Source organism: Oncorhynchus kisutch, linkage group LG3 (genome assembly GCF_002021735.2).
Source record: "Oncorhynchus kisutch isolate 150728-3 linkage group LG3, Okis_V2, whole genome shotgun sequence".
Lineage (NCBI taxonomy): Eukaryota > Metazoa > Chordata > Actinopteri > Salmoniformes > Salmonidae > Oncorhynchus > Oncorhynchus kisutch.
In genome coordinates this window covers 46,631,965-46,648,776 of record NC_034176.2, presented here as the reverse complement: position 1 = coordinate 46,648,776, position 16,812 = coordinate 46,631,965, and the positions used below count along the sequence as shown (strand labels likewise).

Sequence of the window (16,812 nt, the reverse complement as noted above, 5' to 3'; positions counted from 1 at the left end):
CAATAAGAAAGTGGTCAGATGAAGCAGATGCTAAACTACAGGACTACCAGAAGCCATGGATTACAGGCAACATCTGCACTGAGCTCAAGGGTAGAACTGCTGCTTTCAAGGAGCGGGACAATAACACGGAAGCTTATCAAAAATCCCGCTATGCCCTCCGATGAACCATCAAACAGGCAAAAGCGTCAATACAGGACTAAGATTGAATTGTACTAAACTGGCTTCGACACTAGTCAGATGTGGCAGGGCTTGCAAACTATTACGGACTACAAAGGGAAGCACAGCCGAGAGCTGCCCGGTGACACGACCTACCAGACAAGCAAAATTGCTTCTACGCTCGCTTCGAGGCAAGTAACAATGAAACATGCATGACAGCACCAGCTGTTCCTGGCGACTGTGTGATCACTCTCTCTGTAGCCGATGTAAGACCTTTAAACAGGTCAACATTCGCAAGGCCGCAGGGCCAGGTGGATTACCAGGACGTGTACTACGAGCATGCGCTGACCAACTAGACAGTATCAGTTTTTCACAATTCCTGACATTTAATTCTAGTAATAATTCCCTGTCTTAGGTCAGTTAGTATCACCACTTTATTTTATGAATGTTAAATGTCAGAATAATAGTAAAGAAAATGATTAATTTTGAATGTATTTATTTCATCACATTCCCAGTGGGTCAGAGGTTTATAGACAACTCAATTAGCATTTGGTAGCATTACCATTAAATTGTTTAACTTGGGTCAAACATTTTGGGTAGCCTTCCACAAACTTCCCACAATAAGCTGACAGAGCTGGTGTAACGGAGTCAGGTTTGTAGGCCTCCTTGCTCGCACACGCTTTTTCAATTCTGCCCAAAAATGTTATATGGGACTGAGGTCAGGGTTTTGTGATGGCCACTCCAATACCTTGACTTTGTTGTCCTTAAGCCATTTTGCAACAAATTTAGAAGTATGCTTGGGGTCATTGTTCATTTGGAAGACCCATTGCAACCAAGATTTAACTTCCTCACTGATGTCTTGAGATGTTGCTTCAATATATCCACATAATTTTCCTCCCTCATGATGCCATCTATTTTGTGAAGTGCAGCAAAGCACACCCACAAAATTATGCTGCCACCCCCGTGATTCACAGTTGGGATGGTGTTCTTCACCTTGCAAGCATCCCCCTTTTTCCTCCAAACATAACAATGGTCATTATGGCCAAACAGTTCTCGTTTTGTTTCATCAGACCAGAGGACTTTGCTCCAAAAAGTATGTGCAGTTGCAAACCATAGTCTGGCTTCTTTATTGCGGTTTTTGAGCAGTGGCTTCTTCCTTGCTGAGCGGCCTTTCAGGTTATGTCGATATAGGACTCGTTTTACTGTGAATATAGATACTTTTTTATTTGTTTCCTCCAGCATCTTCACAGAAGCGTCTAAAGCCATTACATAATTTTCTGAAATTTTCCAAGCTATTTAAAAGACACAGTCAATTTAGTGTATGTAAACTTCCGACTTCAACTGTATATGTTCCTAATAAAAAAAATGCTTAGAAAACTAACTAACTGTCAGACAATAGATACAACTACTGGAGAAAGACACAGACATACCTTTTACTTTTGTAGACTCAGGTACTGTCATGGCTCTAAAGTGCGATCATTTTGTACCATACTGTACGTCCAAGTACTTGTTTAGTTAGTATACTGTATATTCAGTCTCCAGGCTTAATTGTTACCACATCTGCATATAGGTTAGACAGAGAAAGAGAGACTGCTTGTGGACGAGATTCATTCAAGTTGATTCAAACATGTATATTATTTTCCCAATAGATTGGAACAGCTCAGATTGGTTTCTGTTACATTAGATATGCACTGACTACATGAATTCTACAAAAATAAATGACATGTTTCCAATTTTAACTAAAGAAAAGATTGACAAATGTTCACAAAAAGATAATTTAAATGTTTCGGAGTGGGTACTGTTCCCCCTACTCATTACTAAAATACATAAAGGTAACATAAATTATCTATTGAACAGTGAGCACAAACCAACGTCGAATAAGGCTATAATAGCTATCTACATTCCATGATTTTCACTGTGCAAAATACTTTATCCAGATGCTGGCAGAAGACGACTTCAATCAATAAGTACAGTTTACAGATGACATATAATAGAGCTTTTTGAGTGTTTCAACTGCCCATAAGGGCCAGTTCATTGAGTGCTGCACATTCTTTAAACACACTGACGTATTTAAGGCAAGCATTTACACCATGTATGTCTTTTGTTGTTACATATAGATATACATGAAAAGGTTTGCAAAATTCCGGTAATTTGCCCAAAATTCCTAGGTTTTCTGGATTTCTCAGTTGGAGAATTCCCGGAATCAGGAGGGAATAAGCAGGAAATCCAGACCACTAACCAGGATTTCTGGAAATCCTGGGAATTTGGGGAAAGTTACTGGAATTTTGCAAATTGCAACCCTATACAGGAAAACACTGGTGGTGAAGATTACACAACAAAATGGAATGTCATTCTACTGCAATAATGCTTAATGATACAGATTTTGGACAGTGGATATTAGCATTCTCAAAGATTTCTTGCCTTTTATGTTCTAACAATGAAAAGACAAAATATAGATTTGTTTTCCCTGAAAATAAAACTACCAGTATGTCAACATATTCATTTGAACAGAACTGTGTTGATTTTGAAAAGTAAAGGCATACTCAAAATGGCCTAATTTTGTCATGACATAAATCATGACAGAAAGAAGAAAGATTGAGAGCGAGAGGGTACATCTCAAAAGTATTTCCTTATTCCTTGCCTTTTGAGAAGAAGGTGAGGAATCAAGGACATGAGAAATCAAGGGAAAAACCTTGAAATTCACCCAGTGCTTGAGAGAGAGAAAGACAGGGTGATGCCCATAATGCGTTGTTGCCACGGAAAAGGGATTGTACTTGAACAGATGGTTATATAGAGGAGTGTTGACAAAATAAATATCTCCTGAGGTCTTGCTGCTCTGCTCTCAGCATTGCAAAATAATACACCCTGGACCATCAATGACATTCAGATATAATATACTTCCTGGTCTTTAAAATAAAATAGATTTTTAAAAGCCATATACTTATTGTAGAAAGTAAACCAGTTGTTTCAGTCTGTGTTTGAATACATCTCCTCTACTCCAGGAACCCTGAGTTGTGGACTTGTTTCTCTTCATTGTACATTCTAGCTCTGGCCCAGAGCATTGCGTGTGGCTTGCAGATGTAGAAGTCTCAGCATCAGCAAGCTGCATGTAATGCACTGGACCAGAGCTACATACCTTCATTCGTGAGCAGCACAATGGCCCATTGTCAGATGAAGTACCTCAGTGCTGATCATTGGAGTCTATTTCAGTGGTTTCAGGTCTGACTTCACTGACCATGGCCGGGGCTGAGACTAGCTCTAGCTCAGTAACGTCTGTCACAATTAGCTGCTGGCCCCAGATTCTGACCCACCCTGGTTATTCGGAGACTGCGATTGGTTGCTGGCCTCCACTTGTGAGCCAGCCCGTTTTTTCGGAGACTGAGATTGGCCTGGGAGCAAGACCTCGACGGTGAAGCTGATGCGTTTGGACTGGAAGATACTGTAGGTGTTGTCGAACCGCAGCACATCTGAAGAAGAAAGAAAACAACATGGATGTTGCCTAAGTCAAGTCCTACACCTTTACTCCTTGTCCTCGTTGTGTGCTTGTATGCAAGGCCTGGTTCTTAATTGCCCAGTTTCTAGACCTGAGTGGAACCTGGGTCTAGCTTTATAACATGCACCCACCTTGCTAGTTATTTGTTGACCGTTCCTATGCTTGTTTGGTGACAATTTTCCCACGACCGAGCTTACATCCGCAATCGGTAGACAGTTGTCGTTTGCGTCTCTGAGCAGTGCCCAAGTAAGAATGCAATCTAATTGATATCTGATACCCCCCTCCAAATCAAAATCAAACATGAATTCCATGTTGTGTTCTCACTTTGCACGCACACATCTGTGTTTCACACCTTTTTGTCTAGCTAATCAGCCTTGCAGACAGGAAGCAGACAGAACGATCCACTGACCACGGATATACCCTCAGAAGTAGGAAAAGCGTCACCCAACAGGCAAAGACACAGGTCTGTAAAGTAGTCACACGGTGGGCTAGTGTTATACTGGTAGGCCCGAGATCCAATCTCTGTCTAGTACCACTGGACTAGGTTCTTATGTGCCCCTACCCAAGTCTTCATGTGTCATTGTACCTCTGTTCTAGCCCACTGTAGGGCTTTTCACACTACTGAGACTAATCAAACCAAGCATTAAAGTTGCTGGAACCATGAAAAAAAGGCAATGTGAAAAGAAAATACCCAAGCCAGCACAGTTTGGCTTGGTTTGGGATGGCACAATAGTGTGAAAGGGGTATAACGTTTAGAAATCGCTTATGTGTCTCTGTCTAGCTGTCCTGTACTCACAGACCCCAGGCTCGCTGCAGGTGAGAGAGCCGTCTTCGGGCACCAGGTGTGCGTTGTATCTCTGGCTGGGAACCACCTCCTGCATCTGCCCTGCATTCTGCCTCTCTCCTATCTTCCCCTTCATAAACACCCCAAAGCCGATGTCTGCCCCATCACTAGAAAACTGCCACCTGCATGGGGGGGGAGATATTATATTACATAATTATATATCCCGACACACGGGATATAGAATTGTTCCGAGAGCCGATCCGTGACCCGCCAAATAACATTAATTTATTTAATCGTTTTTATGACTATTCATAGGCTATGACAAGGCTATGACTAGTCATAGGCTATTATTCCCCTCCCTGCATGAGTTAATGTATATGCATGTCTAATCAACATTTAGATAAAAGGAAACTATGCCATGAAACCATGCCAGAACGACATAATACATTTTTTTACAATGAGATGTGGCACATTGACAACAAAAATTGCTCTGAAAAAGGGTCTTCTCATTAGCCTTCTTACCTGATGAAAGCCTATAGCCGACATAATAAAACAAGACCTTTACATTCAATATTGTTTAGATAGTAAAACTGTTTAATTGAAAATCATATAAACAATTCCCAGAATCTAATATAGGATGCAAAACTACATTTAATTAGTAGGCTATAACCTAGACCTGCTCAAACTTTCACCAGCGGTTTAAACTTGATATATAGCCAGCATAACGCTGGCAAGGCAAGCTAGCTACTAGACCATAACGGTCTAAATCAGAGGTTCTTAAACCTTTTCAGCCTGGGACCCAAATGAGAAATGATGTGTTTTCCTGGGACCCAAGCTTAGCAAAATATGCAACTATACATAAATATTGGTATATTTCATTGCCCTTATGCCTAAAACAAATGCAATATAGACAAAAACAAATGAACAATGAAATTAAATATCCATATACATATATATTAATGTTTCTTTTCCCCCTTTAAAAACACTCTTACATATCTGTCTAGTTTGGAACTGTTTGCTGTTAAAATACAATAAATCATTTTCATTCTGAACTGGAATAAACTGATTGATCACATCACACATATGAATAACAGAACACACACACAGGCTTTTTGATAGTGCAACTCTAAGCATCAGTACAGATGAACAATGATCAGGCCTACTGTACATCTTGCTGTAGAAATTGTTGAAAGAAAGTTTAGGTTGGAACTGTTGCTGTTAAAATACAATACATATGTTTTATTTTGAACTGGAATAAACTGATTGATCACATCACACAGATGTAGACCAGAAAACACACACACACACAGTCCTATTGAGAGCATGTCTATTCTGGGCTCCGTTCTTGACAGTGCAATACTCAGGTCATGCTCAACCTTGAAACTGTTTCTGTACTTGTTTTAAGTGTGTCAGAGTTGAGAAACCTGACTCGCATAGGTATGTGGTGCCAAACTGGTGTGTTTGCCTCAAAAAGCATCTTGCTTCAATCCGTTTATTCCAGTTAAGAATACAAAAAATATGATTGTATTTTAACAGCAACAGTTCCAACAGAGACCAGTTTTCAACAATCATTTATACAGTAAGATGTACATTTTTCATCTTCATTTGTACTGTTCCTAGTAGCTAGCTTGCCTTGGCAAATGATAGCTATTAGCTGTGTACAAGGCCAGGGGATTGTTTGAAAGTTAAACTCACATCTACTACTATGGAAGTTAGTTAGTGCTCCCTTATTTCTACTTATCATCACCTGTTATAAAATGACAATGCCATGCTAGCTGACTTACTTTTCCACTGTCGTAGCACTGTTTCCTGAAGCATGGTTTACCATCATGCTGTGGATGTTTGGTCAGGACGTGTCGTTTCATTATTAAGCACTTCCCCGCACAAAACACATTGTGGGCGCTCTTCGTTTTAAATTTCTATGAAAGAGAAACGCTCTCTGTATATGCGTTTCATGACAATTGAGCTCAGTCCGAACTTGTGGCTAGCATGAATCCATCTGATGACAGCGGTGAGTGATGGCGAATGGAAATGACAAGTCAGTGGCAGACAGCGCATCATCTGCTGCTGAACGACAGCGCTGCATCGCCTGTGTCGCGGAGTAATCTTCAAGAAAACTGCAGAAAAAAAGATCAGGTAAACCGCGAAGCACACGGGCATCTCACTCTCACGCAGCTGCCAAACTGAGCAGAGACCGCTGCTAAGCAGAGCGTGCACTTGGCCAAATCAATTCCAGTAATGAATGAAATAATTAGAAATGTACTCGGACACATCGCGATCCACCATTAACAGGTCCGCGACCCGACCCATAATTTAAGAAAGGCTGCAAATGAATGCCTGGAGTAGCTTAATAGTTAACTGATAATTGAATAAACTCAATTAGCCTATCGTAAACAAATACCTACGTTGGCCATTTTCACATGAGCTAAGCTAGCCAGGGAAAGTACACTTGGCAAAGTATTCTCGTGTGGGAGGACGAAACATACATTTCAGCACCACACAAATAATGGACAGTTCCCTGATCCACAGCGTGGTAGCTTATATGTCTGCCTCATCGCTCACAGAATGGAATTCGCAACACAACAAGTCCTGGGTCTGTAAACCATTTTTTATATTGATTTAAAATGTTTCGATACGGATTATAATTGTTCTGAATCGCGAGCCGACCCGTGGGTTGAAAGAACGTTTTCATTTCACCCACCAACTGACATTTTTCCGGGTCAACCACGGGGAACCGTGGGTATCGGACTCGATGCAGGGCCACCCTGCACTGGAGTTAAGGAGGGTAATAAAGAGATAGACAGAGAGAGAGGAAAATAAAGGTGGAGGGAGGTAAGGGAGGCCGATATAGAACAGTTCAAGTTGTGGGGTTACAGAGAGGTAAGACAGAGAAAGAGGGAGGGATAGAAAGAAATAAATAGTGGTAGTAATATCGGTCCACTCACCTGAGCACACAGCCAGGGAAGAGGATCTCATATTCTAGCTGCTGTGAGGAGCCACGGCTGACTGTTAGACACTGTTCATAGTCCACCTTCACTGACTCACGAACATAGTAGGACGTAGGCACTGTCCCAGCATAGTGGATCTTGAATACACACATATATATAGACAGAGTAAGAGGATGGATGTTGTGGGGTTACAGTGGCTTGCGAAAGTATTCACCCCCCTTGGCATTTTTCCTATTTTGTTGCCTTACAACCTGGAATTAGAATGGATTTTTTTTGGGGGGGGGGGTTGTATCATTTGATTTACACAACACTTTGAAGATGCAAAATATTTGTTTTTATTATGAATCAACCAAGAAATAAGACAAATAAAACAGAAAACTTGACTGTGCATAACTATTCACCCCCCCCCCCCCCCCCAAAGTCAATACTTTGTAGAGCCACCTTTTGCAGCAATTACAGCTGTAATTCTCTTTGGGTATGTTTCTATAAGCTTGGCACAACTAGCCACAGGGATTTCTGCCCATTCTTCAAGGCAAAACTGCTCCAGCTCCTTCAATTTGGATGGGTTTCGCTGGTGTACAGCAATCTTTAAGTCATACCACAAATTCTCAATTGGATTGAGGTCTGGGCTTTGACTAGGCCATTCAGATACATTTAAATGTTCCCCATAAACCACTCAAGTGTTGCTTTAGCAGTATACTTAGGGTTATTGTCCTGCTGGAAGGTGAACCTCTGTCCCAGTCTCAAATTTCTGGAAGACTGAAACAGGTTTCCCTTAAGAATTTCCCTGTATTTAGCGCCATTCATCATTCCTTCAATTCTGACTAGTAGTCCCTGTTGATGAAAAACATCCCCACAGCATGATGCTGCCACCACCATGCTTCACTGTGAAATGGTGTTCTCGGGGTGATGAGGTGTTGGGTTTGCGCCAGACATAGCGTTTTTCCTTGATGGCGAAAAAGCTAAATTTTTGTCTCATCTGACCAGAGTACCTTGTTCCATATGTTTGGGGAGTGTCCCACGTGCCTTTTTAAGCAATGGATTATTTTTCTGGACACTCTTCCGTAAAGCCCAGCTCTTAGTGGTCCTATGGACAGATCCTCCAATCTCCACTGTGGAGCTTTGCAGCTCCTTCAGGGTTATCTTTGGTCTCTTTGTTGCCTCTCTGATTAATGCCCTCCTTGCTTGGCCTGTGAGTTTTGGTGGGCGGCCCTCTATTGGCAGGTTTGTTGTGGTGCCATATTCTTTCAATTTTTTAATAATGGATTTAATGGTGCTCCATGGGATGTTCAAAGTTTCTGATATTTTTCATAACCCAACCCTGATCTATACTTCTCCACAACTTTGTCCCTGACCTGTTTGGAGAGCTCCTTGTTCTTCATGGTGCCGCTTGCTTGGTGGTGTTCCTTGCTTAGTGGTGTTGCAGACTCTGGGGCCTTTCAGAACAGGTGTGTGTATATATATATACAGTGCCTTGCGAAAGTATTCGGCCCCCTTGAACTTTGCGACATTTTGGCCACATTTCAGGCTTCAAACATAAAGATATAAAACTGTATTTTTTTGTGAAGAATCAACAACAAGTGGGACACAATCATGAAGTGGAACGACATTTATTGGATATTTCAAACTTTTTTAACAAATCAAAAACGGAAAAATTGGGCGTGCAAAATTATTCAGCCCCCTTAAGTTAATACTTTGTAGCGCCACCTTTTGCTGCGATTACAGCTGTAAGTCGCTTGGGGTATGTCTCTATCAGTTTTGCACATCGAGATACTGAATTTCCATTCCTCCTTGCAAAACAGCTTGAGCTCAGTGATGTTGGATGGAGAGCATTTGTGAACAGCAGTTTTCAGTTCTTTCCACAGATTCTCGATTGGATTCAGGTCTGGACTTTGACTTGGTCATTCTAACACCTGGATATGTTTATTTTTGAACCATTCCATTGTAGATTTTGCTTAATGTTTTGGATCATTGTCTTGTTGGAAGACAAATCTCCGTCCCAGTCTCAGGTCTTTTGCAGACTCCATCAGGTTTTCTTCCAGAATGGTCCTGTATTTGGCTCTATCCATCTTCCTATCAATTTTAACCATCTTCCCTGTCCCTGCTGAAGAAAAGCAGGCCCAAACCATGATGCTGCCACCACCATGTTTGACAGTGGGGATGGTGTGTTCAGGGTGATGAGCTGTGTTGCTTTTACGCCAAACATAACGTTTTGCATTGTTGCCAAAAAGTTCAATTTTGGTTTCATCTGACCAGAGCACCTTCTTCCTCATGTTTGGTGTGTCTCCCAGGTGGCTTGTGGCAAACTTTAAACAACACTTTTTATGGATATCTTTAAGAAATGGCTTTCTTCTTGCCACTTCTTGCAATATACGACTGATTGTTGTCCTATGGACAGAGTCTCCCACCTCAGCTGTAGATCTCTGCAGTTCATCCAGAGTGATCATGGGCCTTTTGGCTGCATCTCTGATCAGTCTTCTCCTTGTATGAGCTGAAAGTTGAGGGACGGCCAGGTCTTGGTAGATTTGCAGTGGTCTGATACTCCTTCCATTTCAATATTATCGCTTGCACAGTGCTCCTTGGGATGTTTAAAGCTTGGGAAATCTTTTTGTATCCAAATCCGGCTTTAAACTTCTTCACAACAGTATCTCGGACCTGCCTGGTGTGTTCCTTGTTCTTCATGATGCTCTCTGCGCTTTTAACGGACCTCTGAGACTATCACAGTGCAGGTGCATTTATACGGAGACTTGATTACACACAGGTGGATTGTATTTATCATCATTAGTCATTTAGGTCAACATTGGATCATTCAGAGATCCTCACTGAACTTCTGGAGAGATTTGCTGCACTGAAAGTAAAGGGGCTGAATAATTTTGCACGCCCAATTTTTCAGTTTTTGATTTGTTAAAAAAGTTTGAAATATCCAATAAATGTCGTTCCACTTCATGATTGTGTCCCACTTGTTGTTGATTCTTCACAAAAAAATACAGTTTTATATCTTTATGTTTGAAGCCTGAAATGTGGCAAAAGGTCGCAAAGTTCAAGGGGGCCGAATACTTTCGCAAGGTACTGTATATATATACTGAGATCATGTGACACTTAAATAATGTTCACCTATGTGCAATCTAACTAATTATGTGACTTCTGAAGGTAATTGGTTGCACCAGATCTTATTTAGGGGCTTCATAGCAAAGGGGGTGAATACATATGCACGCACCACTTTTCCATTAAAAATCTTTATTTTTTGAAACAAGTAATTTCATTTCACTGTTTTGTGCATGTCCATTACATAAAATCCAAATAAAAATCTATTTAAATTACAGGCTGTATTTCAACAAAATAGGAAAAATACCATGGGGGTGAATACTTTTGCAAGGTACTGTAGCTGATAAAAATGCTATGAAAGTCAGCAGGACATTTTTTTTAGGGAAGAACTTACGAGGAAATAAAAAAGAAAGCTTTACTTTCTACGACTACGAATCTGCTGCGGTTACATGTTTTATCATAGGCTTTTTGAGCTTCACATACTTTCAGCTGAGAAATAAAAGTCCAAGAGTATCAGCCTCAGAGTTTAATTTTGTAATTTATTTGCTATAATAACAAGACCAACCATTTTCTTTAGACCACCTTACTGGCTAATGATCTCATTTTCCTAAACAGTCTGAGCCCTCAGCTCAAGAAAACCAAGGATTTGAGAAATACTGACACACCAAACACAGACGGAAGTAAAAAATGCTGCTTGCAGCAGTAATTGAGAACCACTTGCAAAAAGGGGTGATGTATTCCATTTGTGAGTGAAGGGAGAGAGAGATGGGATGGTTCACCTCAACCATAAGCAGAGGGCAATTAGCATTGGTCCACAGTCAAATCACACAAGACCATTCATTACATGTCTAGCATAACACAGCAAGCCATGGGAAATGTTGAGCTGAGGACAGCTGCAGACACAAACAGGACCTTGATCCAAATGCATTTGTGGCACTGTCAAGGTGTTAAAAATTATCTTTAAAACTTGACTGACTGTTACATAATCTGCCTGTAGTTTACACACAGACCCAGTCTGATCTCCCTCTACAGCAAATAAGCTATAAATGTCAGATGAAACAGATCATTTTTTTATGTAATATCTACAGAGGCCCATTATCAGCAACCATCACTCCTGTGTTCCAATGACACGTTGTGTAGGCTAATCCAAGTTTATCGTTTTAAAAGGCTAATTGATCATTAGAAAACCCTTTTGCAATTATGTTAGCCCAGCTGAAAACTGTTGTTCTGATTAAAAAAGCAATAAGACTGGCCTTCTTTAGACTAGTTGTGTATCTGGAGCATCAGTATTTCAGTATTTGTAGGTTCGATTACAGGCTCAAAATGGCCAGAAACAAATAACTTTCTTCTGAAACTCGTCAGTCTATTCTGGTTCGGAGAAATTAAGGTTATTCCTCTAGCGCCTCTTCAACCTCAGGAGGCTGAAGAAATTTGGCTTGTCACCAAAACTCTTGACAAACTTTTACAGATACACAATCGAGGGCATCCTGTCGGGCCATATCACAGCTTGTACGGAACTGCACCGCCCTCAACCGCAAGGCTCTCCAGAGGGTGCTGCGGTCTGCACAACGCAATCACCGGGGGCAAACTACCTGCCCTCCATGACACCTACAGCACCCGATGTCACAGGAAGGCCATAAAGATCATCAAGGACACCAACCACCCGAGCCACTGCATGTTCACAACGCTACCATCCAGAAGGCGAGGTCAGTACAAGTGCATCAAAGCTGGGACCGAGAGACAGAAGCTGTTTTTCAATCCCAAGCCCATCAGACTGCTAAACAGCAATCACTAACTCAGAGAGGCTGCTACCTACATTGAGACCCAATCACTGGCCACTTTAATAAATAGATTACTAGTCACTTTAAATAATGGCACTTTAAATAATGCCACTAAAAATGTTTACATATCTTACATTACTCATATCACATGTATATACTGTATTTTATACCTTCTACTGCACCTTGCCTATGCCGCTCGGCCATCGCTCATCCATATACTTACAGTTGAAGTCGGAAGTTTATATACACCTTAGCCAAATACATTTAAACTCAGATTTTCCACAATTCCTGACATTAAATCCTAGTCAAATTTCCTGTCTTAGGCCAGTTAGGATCACCACTTTATTTTAAGAATGTGACATGTCAGAATAATAGTAGAGATAATGATTTCTTTCAGCTTTTATTTCTTTCATCACATTCCCAGTGGGTCAGAACTTTACATACACTCAATTAGTATTTGGTAGCATTGCTTTTAAATTGTTTAACTTGGGTCAAACGTAGCCTTTCACAAGCTTCCCACAATAATTTGGGTGAATTTTGGCCCATTCCTCCTGACACAGCTAGTGTAATGGAGCCAGGTGTGTAGGCCTCCTTGCTCGCACACACTTTTTTCAGTTCTGCCCACACATTTTATATAGGATTGAGGTCAGGGCTTTGTGATGGCTACTTCAATACCTTGACTTTGTTGTCCTTAAGCCATTTTGCCACAACTTAGGAAGTATGCTTGTGGTCATTGTCCATTTGGAGACTCATTTGCGACCAAGCTTTAACTTCCTGACTGATGTCTTGAGATGTTGCTTCAATATATCCATATAATTATCATTCCTCCTGATGCCATCTATTTTGTGAAGTGCACCAGTCCCTCCTGCAATAAAGCACCCCCACAACATGATGCTGCCACCCCCGTGCTTCACAGTTGGGATGGTGTTCTTCGGCTTGCAAGCCTCCCCCTTTTTCCGCCAAACATAATGATGGTCATTATGGCCAAACAGTTTCATCAGACCAGAGGACATTTCTCCAAAAAGTACAATCTTTGTCCTTAGACTACAGCTTGCAACTGCACATGTTTTTTTTTTATGGCGTTTTGGAGCAGTGGCTTCTTCCTTGCTGAGCACCTTTCAGGTTATGTTGATATAGGACTCGTTTTACTGTGGATATAGATACTTTTGTGCCTGTTTCCTCCAGCATCTTGACAAGGTCCTTTGCTGTTGCTCTGGGATTGATTTGCACTTTTTGCACCAAAGTAAATTAATCTCTAGAAGACAGAACGTGTCTCCTTCCTGAACGGTATGACGTCTGCGTGGTCCCATGGTGTTTATACTTGCGTTTGCATTTGGAAATTGCTCCCAAGGATGAACAAGACTTGTGGAGGTCTACAATTCTTTTTCTGAGGTCTTGGCTCATCTCTTTTGTTTTTTCCATGATTTCAAGCAAAGAGACACTGGGTTTGAAGGTAGGCCTTGAAATACATCCACAGGTTCACCTCCAATTGACTCAAATGATGTCAATTAGCCTATCAGAAGCTTCTAATGCCATGACAGCATTTTCTGGAATTTTCCAAGCTGTTTAAGGCACAGTCAACTTAGTGTTTGTAAACTTCTGATCCACTGGAATTGTGATACAATAACGTTAATAACATTAATGCTAGTTAGTGCAAGTTTGACCACCAGAGGGCATCTTTGAGAAGCATCTGATAGCCTTCAATAGCGGCTGTACTAGAGAATTTTAAACCTTGTTTTGTAAGAACATAGTATATGGGACTAATTTTAAGAAATTTTGCTTAATTAATTTTATTAATATTATGGTGTTTCTATTAAAACGAAAAACCTTCTGGGTTTCTGTTAGGATGGAACGAAAAATATGGATGGAATGTGACGATCGGGAGTAGGCTACAGTACTGGGCTATTTAGCTAAAGAATCCCCGTGCCGTGCATTGAAGATGAAACGTGGCTGGGTCTTTCAGCATGACAATGATCCCAAACACACCGCCCGGGCAACGAAGGAGTGGCTTCGTAAGAAGCATTTCAAGGTCCTGGAGTGGCCTAGCCAGTCTCCAGATCTCAACCCCATAGAAAATCTTTGGAGGGAGTTGAAAGTCTGTGTGGCCCAGCAACAGCCCCAAAACATCACTGCTCTAGAGGAGCTCTGCATGGAGGAATGGGCCAAAATACCAGCAACAGTGTGTGAAAACCTTGTGAAGACTTACAGAAAACGTTTGACCTCTGTCATTGCCAACAAAGGGTATGTAACAAAGTATTGAGAAAAACTTTTGTTATTGACCAAATACTTATTTTCCACCATAATTTGCAAATAATTTAATTAAAAATCCTACAATGTGATTTTCTGGAGAAAAAAAAATATCATTTTGTCCGTCATAGTTGAAGTGTACCTATGATTAAAATTACAGGCCTCTCTCATCTTTTTAAGTGGGAGAACTTGCACAATTGGTGGCTGACTAAATACTTTTTTGCCCCACTGTAAGTGGTCTAGCAGTAGTAATGAGTGTGTTATGGTTTAGATGGAATGATCTATGTGCAAATGTATTTGTGGCCGGAGGCAAAGTACAACGATGGCCTGTCTCAGACAGAATGTTCCCATAAGGGAGATAGGAGTCACATGATAGCGCTTATACCATAGATTGTGAACTATTGCCCTATAATACTGTCTTCTAGCTTTCATGATATTCACTTGAGTAGGAATGGGTCGCTTATTCTCAAATAGCTGTTTGTTTATGAGTCCAGGTAATTAACAATGGACTGAGGCAAAGTGCAATAATGTATACTACTGATAAGAAGACCGGGAGATGTGTGGAGGAGTACCAAAGGTTCTGGACTCAGGATGGGAGGATAACACCACCTGCCTAGACACAGAGATTCATTGTACATCCTAGACAAAGGAGGGGGGGCTTGTCTGGGGAAACAGAGGGCCAAAGTGAGGATGACATCGTGTGGGAACACCTCCTGTAAAACCCGCAGCCTGATGGGGGAAGTCTGGGTACAAGCATGAGGAGGTATTTTGAGCCTTCATTTTTGTGGACCCCAGCAGAACAGTATCCAAAGGTACAGTTTTTGCCATATATGATTATGCATAGCTTAACGCATTACTAACACTGTATTTTGCTTTCAATCTCTTAGGAACCGGAAGGAGGAAGAGAAAGTCAAAATCTCCAGCTGAAATGTCATTATCAGTTGTACAACAGGAGGGGTAATGGCAGACAGGGGGGAGTAAAAGTGTGCATAGTGTGATTATAGGTTTGAGGCCAGGGCTTTATGCCATGAAAGCAGATTACATAGTCAGAGGCCATAAAGTCTCTGAGGTGTAAACATCCAAATCAACTGAGAATATGAATCATGTTTTCTTTTCTGTTTATTTATAAGTCATTTCTAAGTTTTTTAAATGTTTTATTATTAATTTTTTTACCTTTATTTTACTAGGTAAGTCAGTTAAGAACAAATTCTTATTTTCAATGACGGCCTAGGAACAGTGGGTTAACTGCCTGTTCAGGGGCAGAACGACAGATTTGTACCTTGTCAGCTCGGGGATATGAACTTGCAACCTTTCGGTTACTAGTCCAACGCTCTAACCACTAGGCTACCCTAATTGTTGAACAGAATGGAGATACTATTAAAAAAAGAGGGACTGTTGGATTGTAGCTTGAAATATACTTATTCCTGTTACCATAATATAACTTATTGATTATTTGACATGTATAAGGAATTTATATGTTGGGGTCAATGAAGGGTGGATAAGAATTTGGTGTATGGAAATTTACTGAGTGAGACAAGGGGGAAGTGCAGAAAGTTCATTTTTTGTTCGTAAGGAGGGAGGCAAAGGGCAACAGTCTAGTTAGTCTCTGATAAGGCAGACCGGCTGTGGAACAAGGGACGAGTGAGGAATTCGACTCGAGGTCAAGTCAACAGATGAAGTGAGAAGAAACCTTGGGGAGGGGGGCCCACCACAATGACTCTCCTACTACAGTCCTACCTCATATACATACACTTCCACACCCACGAAGGTTCTAGCATCAGGCAGGGCCATGACTACCCCAGTGAGAGGAACCAATAAGTTCCTGCCTAGCAACAGAGATGTATTGGCTGTCTAGATGTGTAAGGAGTTGACCCTGCCTAGTAGGAGGTTATATGTGCTTGTGTACCTTGCAGCTGTATGACCCAGTGGGTGAATAAACTTGGGTTTGAGCTTTTTCTAGTCGTCCGTTTGAGTTTTTCTCTGTTTGTTCAGAACCTAACAGATGGCATCTGACCAAATGATGCAATAATTTAGTTCTGGGTTAACCGAGATTACCAACTAAGTCCCTGATCTAAACACTCCATAGAACCCCATAGGATAGCTACAAATGATAAAAGCTGAAGTTCCTGTTCAATCCTGTGTTGAAAGACTAAATTACTCAGTTGAGTAAAATGGAATCATGAAGTTAGGGAGAATTTCAGTCCGTGGAATCTTAGTCTTCCGGAAGATTTCAAAAGGTCATTTCCTGGGTCTCATTTGGGATGACAAAGACCTGTCCTCCTACTCCTCCTGCTCCTCTCCAGGTTAGGAAGACATCTCTACCTATGTATCTACAGAGACATCAGAGCAAGGGTCAGT

General features: G+C 41.2%; 1 protein-coding gene across 3 annotated transcripts in view; it reads right to left on the bottom strand.

Annotated features, from left to right (window-relative positions):
- Positions 1–1,766: 1,766 nt before the first annotated feature.
- LOC109883908 (SEC14-like protein 2) overlaps positions 1,767–16,812 on the bottom strand; it is a 38,998-nt gene continuing 23,952 nt past the window's right edge. For all 3 annotated transcript variants that reach the window (XM_031807317.1, XM_020475925.2, XM_020475920.2), the window contains 3 exons: positions 7,379–7,518; positions 4,446–4,615; positions 1,767–3,623 (listed from right to left, as the gene is read on the bottom strand). In XM_031807317.1, coding sequence (XP_031663177.1) covers positions 3,439–3,623; positions 4,446–4,615; positions 7,379–7,518 — 495 coding nt within the window. In that variant the 3' untranslated portion in view covers positions 1,767–3,438. The remainder of the gene's footprint in view (positions 3,624–4,445; positions 4,616–7,378; positions 7,519–16,812) is intronic.